Raw genomic sequence first — 10604 nt, forward strand, 5'->3', positions numbered from 1 at the left:
CAGAAGGAAATTATATTTTGACGAAATTTTATTTTATAAATGTACTTTTTTCAAATATTTGGGAATTTGTAATATTTCTACATCCTTCCTTTACTTTTTAAGCTTAAATTACAACTCCATTTCTATGAATGGCTAAATGACTTTATATAATCATCAAGTACTGCAAGTTTAAAAGATTTTCCCGAGAAATGTAAATTTTATTTTTGTAGTATTCTCAAATTGAGTCAAAATATTTTATAATTCAAAATTTAGATCACGGTCGGATCTCCGTTCTCCTTCGCTCTCTGAGTGAAAGTTATCCTAAAGACTTTGACATTAATGAGTTGGTAGATGATGAGTATCCTTGTAATGATGATCGAATAGGAAGACTACGTTGGATTTCAGGAAATTATCCTTTAGAAAACAATTCTTGGGGGGATTTTCAAGTACATCGAGCTATTTTGGGACTTGTATCCTTTGGTGTGGCCGAAACACTTAATGAATTTAATGAATTACTAAAACTTCATAATATTATTCAGGTAACTTTATCGTTCATGAATATAATTTATTCTCATTTATCTTTCAACCAATGCATTTTAGGTTAAATATTCAGATACTCTAATCGACTCTAGATTAATAGTAATAGGATGGCCTCCAGATACCTCTAAAAGTCCTCCCAATCCTGATGGACATACTCAAATACTCTTCTATGACTCTGATATCCGTGAAAGGATTTCAGAATTCGTTAAAGCACTAATCGTAGTTTTGGAGTTTCGTCGCCGAAATAGAGCAATTGAGAAACAAGAAAAACTTCCTTTATATTGTGCTCCTTTTGAGAAAAAGGATTTTGTTGGATTAGACATGGAGTCCCGTGTGAATAAACGTCGTATATATGGAAGATGTCAAAAATATATTGCAGACTTAAGTCTGCTTTGTGGTTCATATTCGGATGCATTCATTCACTACGAAGCAGCTGCAGATGTATTAAAATCCTGTCACGATTGGCTGTGGTTAGCCAATTCCTATGAAGGGCTTTGTGTAACTTCAACAATTGTTTTAAATCAAAAATTGCATAAAAAAGCTCTAAGCACTCCTGAAATAATTGAAAAGTATAAGGAAATCGTCATGCATTATAGTAAATACAAACATGCAGGAATAATTGAGATTGAAAGCTCCATCAAAGCAGTTCATGTTCTTAGAGACGTTAAGAACTACTTACTAGCTTCAGAATTTCTGCAAAATATTGTGTTCATTAACTTACCAATGAACGACGCTGAAAAAATTGAAAGATTCTCAGCTCTTTCTAGGTTATATTGGGACATTGGTTTCAAGAGGAAAGCTGCCTTCTTTAATAGAGTTGCTGCAATGAGGTTAATAATTACATTTGTTTATGTATTCATTTACTTTAGTATCTACATATTAATGGATTTAATCTCATTTTGTCTGTTTTGACTTTTTTTAATATACCTACCAATTTACGTTATCCAATTTTCATTCCAGGTGTGTTGCACCCCAAAATCCTGTCCCACAATGGTCTTTATGTTATCAATTATTGTGTAAGACTGTAAATGGTTACTTGTTGGAAGAAATAGTTGAAATACCAAGTAAGTCCAGCAATGAGGTCTCAAATGCGAAAAGAGGTTGGCCATCTTTACAAGTTCAAATCTTGCAGGAACTTGTTGGTACTGCCAGGCGAATGGGAAATATTTATGCATCAATTAATCATATGGTTCTATTAATCGAAACCTTTTTTGATAAACTGACTCCTAAAGAGCGTGTAGACTTTTGCCATCAACTCAGTGTCTTATTAAAACATTACTATGAAGAGAATCAGGACACTCCTATTACTGGTATAAGCATTTATCGTGTTCCTAGAGTGGATTCCTTTACTGTTAAGCCCCCTAGCTCCCATCATATCCCTGTTAAAATTGTAGATACGGACTCCATTGTGAACGGGCCCTTTCTATTTACTCCCATTGTTTCTGCTTCAAGATCTTCATCGTTAAACAAAAAGAATAAAAGAATTCAATGGGTTCAGTATGAAGTATGTGAAGTAGAGTTCACAATATTCAACCCTCTAGGTGTGGAATTGAAGGTTACAGATTTGCGATTGGAATTTGATTCAGTTGATTTTGAAACATTTGGAAGTACTTTTTCTTTACCTCCCTTCTCTGGACCTCATATAATTACTCTGATGAGCAAGCCTCATGGAGTAGGGAAGTTAAGAATACAGGGATATTCCTGCTCAGTTTTTGGTTTAAGGTCGATATGTTCGCTGTCTCATTGCAGACTAAAATCCAATTTTACAGAAGAAGAAAATGAAAATGGGGAATTGGTAGTAATAGTAGAAGTATTACCTAGTCTTCCTTTGATGAAAATGAGTCTTGAATCTACAACCTCGACCTCTTCCTCCATCTACTGGGGTGAAACACTAGAGATAAATATCATTTTTGATAATATTGGATCTAGGCCCGTCGATGAAATAAATCTAACGAGTATCTCCTTGAGTACATCTTCAGATTCTAATAGCAATTTTATAATTTTCAATGAAAATAGTAATATTGCAGACGCGCTCGATCTTCCCTTGTCTCCAGTTGCTTCTTTAACTTATAAAGTTGATATACTTTTTAGAGGAATGAATGAAATATTTATGAATGGCATAAGATTACCTGCCAAATCCCTTAATCAAAGTTCCTATCATAACATGACACTTTCTGTGACAGTTGCTTATTCATCATCTGGTGACGAATATCGGAGATCATCTACCGAAAAAATTAACTTTACTCTAAATCCTTCAGCCAATGCAATTGGAGCAGATGTCTTGAGAGGAGACGAGGATCCTAGAATGTGTTATCTCGTACTTGATGTGCGTAATTTAACGAAGCTCGAGATGGATCTCCTTCTTGAACCAAACAAAGTCCTCATTATTGAGCCTCTAAATGTATGTCGTGTTCCCGTTTATATACCAAAGTTGAAGCAGCCTATTACAGAGGCGAGAATCTCAGAGTATTTATCGAATAATACCTCTATTAAATGGAACATAACGGAACAAAACAGATCTGGCTGGGTTTCAATCTCTGATGTGCAGCTGTCTCCTGAAATGATTAAGTCCCTTAGTTTGTCTCCAATCACTGTCGAGCTATATGAGTCTAATAATCTAAATGTATCATGTACATCTCTGGAGTGTTCACTTGGAGGCACAAATAATTTAATTCTCATTATCAAGAATAATAGTGACGATGGCCAAGAAATTTTTATAAGTGAACTGAATGTATCATGTAAGACTCTGAGTAAATCTGATGGATTAACTATTTCTAGACCTCGCAGACGGTGGAATTCTAAATTGGATCATAATTCATCTTTTGAGCATGAGCTCTATATTTTGCCTTTAATTCCCGGTAACTATGATTTGCGGGTTTCTTGTGAATATAAAGTCAGTGATAGTGATGATGTGAAATGTGATAAGTATTTCAAGATGATAAGTCTACTCATCCGAAGTTGATCATTTTTGTTTGTTGTTATGAAATTTGCTTCAAGAAAATATTTTTATTTTATGAGGAAAGTTTATATATATATATATATTTATGCATTGTATACGTTTTTATTCACACATAGCCAATTTTCAATTAAGTTTCCTTCATATACATATTTTGTTCGTTACTATAAACTGAATCGCATTTGACTGCTAACCTTAACAATAGAGAAGAGCATGTATTTATAATCCAAGATCGAGGAGCTTAAGACTTGATTTAGTCTTACACCAAAGTTTACAATAAAATAAATCTATAAATCTGCTAATTCCTTGAGATCTTAATCTTCATTCCAAACACACTTGTAAACAGCCTTGTATTCTTTAGGATGCAAGTGGGTCTTCATTTCCTCTATGAAATTCCATGAATATTTATTTGAAATGTCTTTTTGTGGTTGGATATGTCCTCCGAGATACTGTCCTTTAAAGAGAAAAACCTGTGAAAAAGAGTAGAATTTGTTTTCCTTCAAGAATAAGAAGAATAGTTACAAGTCCTCACCTTCCGTCCTATTTTCCCTACTTTCTTTTGAACGTGTTGAGGATATTTGTATTCGTAGTGGCTCCAGGGAGCGTTTCCCCATAGGTAAAAGTCAATATCTTCTCCTACAATTTCTACGAGTGCTCTCTCTGCCGTTTTTCTCAGGTGTTGATCCTCTGATCGAAATGTGGAGAAGGGAAGAGACCATTGGAAAAAGCCTCCACCAACGTCCATTTCAACGATAAGTCTAGAGGGCCGATCAATCCCTTCCACTCTCTTCGCTGCTCTGAATTCCTCAAGTTCTACTCTCCAAGCATCCTCATCATCAATGGCTAATCGAGTGGACTTAATAAATAAACGTGAATCACAAGAGTTGGGAAACAACATTCAACAAAAGTAGATCAGTTACCTTTTGAGTCTTCTCTCGCTCAATCCGAGCCTCATGTAGGGACACAGATGACTTTTCCATTTCGATTGCACTCATTACATCCTTAACAGAGGCTTCCAAAGGTGTTAAAAGAGGTGCAATGCGAGGAGGCCGTTCCAAAAGGACGGAAGCGCATATTTCCCACGGAGAACGAATTCGATGCATTTTGAAATGACGTCATCAAACATTGTAACAGCTGATATAACTGTGACGACAAAAAATTTTATAGCCAGAATTATATTTATTCCTACGTACAGAAATACATATACAAAAATGGCTTAATTATTAAAGGTAGGTTTTAACATAATATAAAAAATGTTTTTTGAACTCATAAATCATATGAGCGGAGGCCCGTATATATAATATATTATTTGCTTTTTCACAAAATGTTATTGGTTTTTTCATATATACTAAATTTGAGACAATTTTTTTTTAAATTTAATAATAATTGGAACAAATAACCATTTTTCATAAAAAACTAATTATTTTTTTGACATCGTAAATTATTAAGGCAAGACTGATCCAACACTATCTATGGCTTGATTTGAGGTCTTTAAGGGGTGTCCGGTAAAATGATTATGGTAAAAAGATTGTGCACAAAAATGGTGGTAATATCGATCATTATCTTTGTGAAACAAAATCGTTGTGAGTAATATAATTGTAAATAATATGATTGGGAGCAATTTCATTCCAAGGCAATATGATCGTATGCAATTTCGTTACAATTATATTATATTCGGACGTTAAAACTTTTGAATAATGAAGAAACATGCCTTTTAATATGCTATAATACACTGCTGGGCCCCGATGCAAGTTAAATTTATCCACCGCTTGTTCGCTGTGTATCAACGAACCCCTTGTAATGTCCCCAAATATACCCCTCAGGTTATACATGTGAAGTGCTGGGCCCCAAGGCAGTTTAAAATCTACCGCTGCCGCGTTTCTAAGCACCAAAGGACCATTCTAATACGCTGTAATACACCTTGGCCCACAGGTTGTATAGGTGAACTACTAGAGCCTGAGGTAAGTTGGTTCATGATATTACCACCTAACGATATTAACCCCAACGTTTTTGTCCGCAACCTTTTTACCAGAATCATTTTACAGTAAACCTCTTTAAGGCAGGGATCACAGCTGTCACTCGTTGTTTTTTAGGGGTAGTGGGTTATTTATGTCTTCAAATTTTTGAACGGATATCATATTTTTTCAAACTCTAATAATGAAGGTATACATTTTTGATATGCAGTAAGATTTAAGTCATTTTATTTGTTGGTCGCATTTTAACTTCTAAATACATAGCAATAGTAGACTATTTTTCTTAATATTAATGAAAAAAAGAGTTTTAACTATTATAAAACTTAGTTATTTAGACCCCTCAAATATCCTACATCACGTGAAAACCATATTTAGTTCCACAAAAAAATTGCAATATTTCGTATAGCCGAGTTGCATAAAATTGCTCTAACTTTTAAATCTCCATAAATTGGTCATGCATTTTTTATGTAATTTATGTTTTTCAAATTTAGCCTCAAACTTTTGTGTGTTTCTTTTATCCCTATATCATGCAAAAAATGAACTGAGAGAAATATTTTGTTGTTGTGTGTTAACATAACTTTGAGGCTTGAAAGAGTTACAATAAACACCACTCATTTTTTTCATACTTAAGGGGAAATTATATTATTATTCAATTATACAAAACTATGCAAAGATAAAACTTCATCTGACTGTTTTGTCCAATGTAAATCTTGAATGACATCATTTAGCTCTTCCTCGCAAAATTAATTATTTTTACTTAAACAGCTTAAAGGGATTTCATGATATTCATCTTCTTGAGGGGGGTGTTAAATTCATTTTTAGCCCTCCTTTTCGGATGCAAGAGCATATTTTAAGCACTCTAGAGAATTTAGAATTATAACACACAAAATAATAGGGTTTTTTTTTTTTTTTAAATAAAAAGGGGAATGTTGTGAAGTTGTGAACCCCAAACACAATGGAAAAACTTTTAAGTATTTTATTTCAATCTTTTGTTGCATTTAAAAAAGTGTGTCTCACTCTCTAGATCAAAAATCCTGAATAAAAAGTCCGAGGAGAAAAAATACTTCAGAAAAAACCCTTAAATTAACCAAAAAATTAAAGACGGAGCTCACTTTCTTTACTCGCAATGTAGATACGGGGAAAACATTATATATAAATTTAGTATTTTGTGCAACACTTTGTTGTTTGAGAAGAGAACTGTAGCAATTATGATTGGTTGTTTTTGTACTGTAGTTTGAGTGAGTTTCTGACATCTTGTAATGTGTAATTCTGTGTTTTGATTGTTGGAATATCGTTCGTAATAATTTTATTTACATGAATGGGCAGTTTTGATACAAGATCAATTTTTTAAATAACTCTTACTCTGTCAAAAAGAGAAAGGCAACATATGGTAATTAGTCTTCTGTATTTTTCTTATTGCCGACTGTCAATTATTATTTAGAGAATAGTTATTATTATTATTATTATGAACATTGAGTTGATAATTTTATCAATATAAGTATTAATGACAGAGTATGACATGACATGAATTCTAAACAAAGGCCCTTGATTGATATAAATTAATAAAAAAATCCAAATCCTGCGTAATACCTTCTTAAGTTCACAATACATAGAGTCAGCTGCTTTAAACCATACGGGAGTCAACTTATGAAAATTATTTAAAACAGCTGAAGGGAAAAAAACACATCATCCTTCATTTAAAAAAGTGAGCCGTGTTTGTATACCACGTTAGTTGAGCGAACAGGATTAATTGAAAATAATTTATTTTTGCATAGTTCTCCTAAACCTCGGCCGTTGATGACATAAATTTGTAGTAATGCCAAATAAATATCTCTGCAAAGACGTTAATAGAAAAGTGACTCAAGGATTCAAGTCTTTTTATTTATATTTTGCTTTAGTCTTTCTGACTCTGAGACGAATGAATTCGCTTTTAGATGAAAATATTTATTGATCATTTTTGCGTTTTTCCAATTATTAATTACTTTTTTATTCGAACTCAAAAGTAGCATTGCCCAACAACCGCTACTAACAACTATAAGATTCATTTATGACTTGGCCGTCAATCATTTACTAGTTTTACTTTTCAATAATAATTTTTCCTGGTTCTTTCATTTCAAAAGTTTCGGTAAGCTTTATTGGTCTCGGTTCCGGTCTTCGGTTTTGCTTCTTTTTTATACAGGCTCAGTTTGGTAAAAGGCACTTAAAACAAGGGATGTCACTAGAAAATTCGTGCCCAAAAAATTATATTAGATATAAAAAGGTCCGTAGCTACCTTTACGCAGATTAATTGGTTGCTCTAAGTTCCAACAGAGCCCCCAAAAACCAAGGTTGCTTAAGACCATGGTTTTCAAAGTGGGCCGTGAGGGGAGGGTAGGGTGGGACAGGAGTAGGGAGAATTGAAGATTGCTTTGAGTCTACACATACATAGTAGACATATTTCGTATGAATGGGGACCTCAGCTAAAAATGTACTAGTGTATGAGGGCCTTGGCATAGTAAAGCTTGGAAACCCCTCACTCTGGCTTAAGAAATATTATAGGGTCCCGACAAGCATAGTAGCCTTTCCTCTTTTATTTACACCGTCTGGTGCCTAAAATCACTTTTCCAGATCCATGCGAAGCACTTATCTATTTGGAACTCAGATACAACTATATCACTCAAAAAACTCAGACTTATTGTCAATAAGTCAACTGATTACTGCTAATTTATTTTTTATAATATATATTGCATTTTCTTTTTATATTCTATATAGGAACAAAAGTACAAGAACCGAGAGTGATAATCAATATATTTCGGTCTCTGTTCGACTTTTGCCGGTTCCGGTTCTAGCCCAATAAGCACACAACCTTGATAATAATTATTGAAAAGTATGCGGGGTAGATGGCTCGGAAAGTGAATTACTCGGGGGTTAAGAGGGTTCTTCCAGTGGGTAGGTCCCCTGTTCCCTCAGAAGGAGTACCTTCATGCATTATTTGCAATAATATATTAGAGATAAATAAATACATGAATCCATGAATTTAAGATCTAATACAAAATAGGAACATCCTACATTGCCTCCACAGAGATGAGCTATTCCATGCTTTAATAAATTAAAACAGGATTGAGTTTTGGAAAAAAAAAATATTGTTCGTACTATGAATTGGGCTGGAGGCTTTCTATATACCAGATAAAATAATAATAATGTTTAAATAAATTGCAGTAATAAGTGATGACGTCAAGAGAAGTCTGATACATCACTAATACCCATACCATTAAGTTAAATTAATAATTACGATTGTATAGTTGTTAAAAGATTAAATTTTTGGCTGTATTTATTGTAGTAGGGGATAAAATGTTGGTGGTAGATGGCTCGGGGAGTGAAATCCTAAGGAGGAAGGATGGGGGTAAATTAATGAAGAGTGTTGTTGTCCAGTGGAGTAGGAGCAGAGTTGGGAAAGTTAATGCAACTTAACTTAGATAAGTTAATTAACTTTTAACTTAACTAGTTAATTAACTTTTAACTTAACTAGTTAATTAACTTTTAACTTAACTAGTTAATTAACTTTTAAACTAGTTAATTAACTTTAAACTTAACTAGTTAATTAACTAACTTAACTAGTTAATTAACTTTTTAACTTTAATTAACTTTTAACTTAACTAGTTAATTATTTAAACAGGGTTATTTAAAATTCAATTTAACTAATTATTTTTTTATTCATTAAAATTAACTTTTAACTTAACTTGTTAATTTCTAAGCTGCATTATCTTAATTTTAATTTAACTTGATTAAGTTAAAGTTAAATTTATTTTGTTATTCTAAGTTGAAATACTAAAAAACTTTCTTGAAGTAATCAATAGTTCTCTGATAATTTAGTTAAACACTTTTTCGATACTATTTGTTTTATTAAACTTTTCAACTGGGGCATTCCATATCAAATTGATTAAAAGGATATTTCTTCAGTGTCGTAGAAAAGGTTGTTTTTGTATTATCTCCGATATTTTACTAATTTTACATGTAGTTTAAAATGAGATAGAAACTCAAAAATCTAAAAATTTTGCTCCCTTTGACTTCTATTTTAGTAATAACTTAAATTTGTATTTTTTTTTTCTTGATCGTTCAATTGGAAGTGGAGAAAATTTCAGGGAGAGAGACCGACAGAATAATTTTTATTATAAAACCTTGATAAATCTATCATTTGAATTAGTTAAATAGTTATTTTTTGATATTGAAATTAATTTTTAACATAATCAAGGTCGGGTGAGTTAATTTAACTTAAATTACTCTAAAGTTAATTAACTTAAACTTAACTAGTTAATTTTCATAGAAATCGAAATTAACTATAATTCAACTAGTTCTAAGAAAATAAAATAAAATTTAACTTAACTAGTTAAAAAGATAAGTTAACTTGCCCATCACTGGGTATGAGACCCAGAACCAATACCAAATAAATAACTTCAAAACATCACGAAAACGGTTAATATATATACAGGCTGATGCGGAGGAAATATTAATATATATATAACAATAAACACTAAGGAAGCCGGACACACGTCATGAAAATTGTATAATAAAATATAAATGTTTCAAAAATGCTATGAAATTGGTTTCAGGAACTTCCGATTCCGTATGTATGTACGTCCATTGAGAAATACGATGTAAGATTGATTAGTGAGTCTTTGTTCGAGGACTTTGGCTTTTTGAGATCCTCCTTTTGGAGGATTTGAGGGCTGTGAACTACGATTTCCATTCCCAGTCTGAGTTTTCCAAGTTTGATAAATGGTCTAAATTCATCGACAGATATCCCTTTTTTCCTTCTTCATTATTCCGTAGAGGTAGTCCTGACAGGAATGGTTGACTTCCATTTAAAAAAATGTTATTCTAAATCAGTTGTTGGAACTGTTTTGAATTATGATAGAGTATAAATGCACGATAAATACAATAAGATATAAGAGCGTGAGATTATGTCAAAAAGCATCTAAAGTTATTTTGATTATCAGTGTTCTGTGGCACTGCATAATAAATATTTTATAATATGGAGGATAGCCGATGGTTATTGAGTATGGCAAAATTCATTTTTAAAAGTTTGTATATGGTTCATGGAATAATGAACTTCCATTAATTTGTTATTGGCTTGAAAAAAAAGACCCAAATACAATTTCCTCCATCAAAGAGGATTT

At 32.5% G+C, this 10604-nt stretch overlaps 2 protein-coding genes across 2 annotated transcripts; one reads left to right on the forward strand and one right to left on the reverse strand.

The window, feature by feature from the left end:
* Window positions 1-136: 136 nt before the first annotated feature.
* Window positions 137-3777, forward strand: brun (trafficking protein particle complex subunit brun). The gene is made up of 4 exons (XM_071893102.1): window positions 137-157; window positions 210-518; window positions 580-1349; window positions 1480-3777. Exons 1-4 carry the CDS (start codon window positions 137-139, stop codon window positions 3479-3481), a joined length of 3102 nt encoding a protein of 1033 aa, XP_071749203.1. The 3' UTR covers window positions 3482-3777.
* On the reverse strand, window positions 3557-4612 carry mRpL46 (mitochondrial ribosomal protein L46). The gene is made up of 3 exons (XM_040724339.2): window positions 4396-4612; window positions 4008-4331; window positions 3557-3945 (listed from the first exon to the last, which is right to left on the reverse strand). The coding sequence occupies exons 1-3, from the start codon at window positions 4576-4578 to the stop codon at window positions 3790-3792; spliced, it is 663 nt and encodes a 220-aa protein (XP_040580273.1). The 5' UTR covers window positions 4579-4612; the 3' UTR covers window positions 3557-3789.
* Between the last annotated feature and the right edge of the window lie 5992 nt (window positions 4613-10604).

The sequence above is a fragment of the Lepeophtheirus salmonis genome, chromosome 13 (genome assembly GCF_016086655.4).
Source record: "Lepeophtheirus salmonis chromosome 13, UVic_Lsal_1.4, whole genome shotgun sequence".
In the NCBI taxonomy this organism is placed as follows: domain Eukaryota; kingdom Metazoa; phylum Arthropoda; class Copepoda; order Siphonostomatoida; family Caligidae; genus Lepeophtheirus; species Lepeophtheirus salmonis.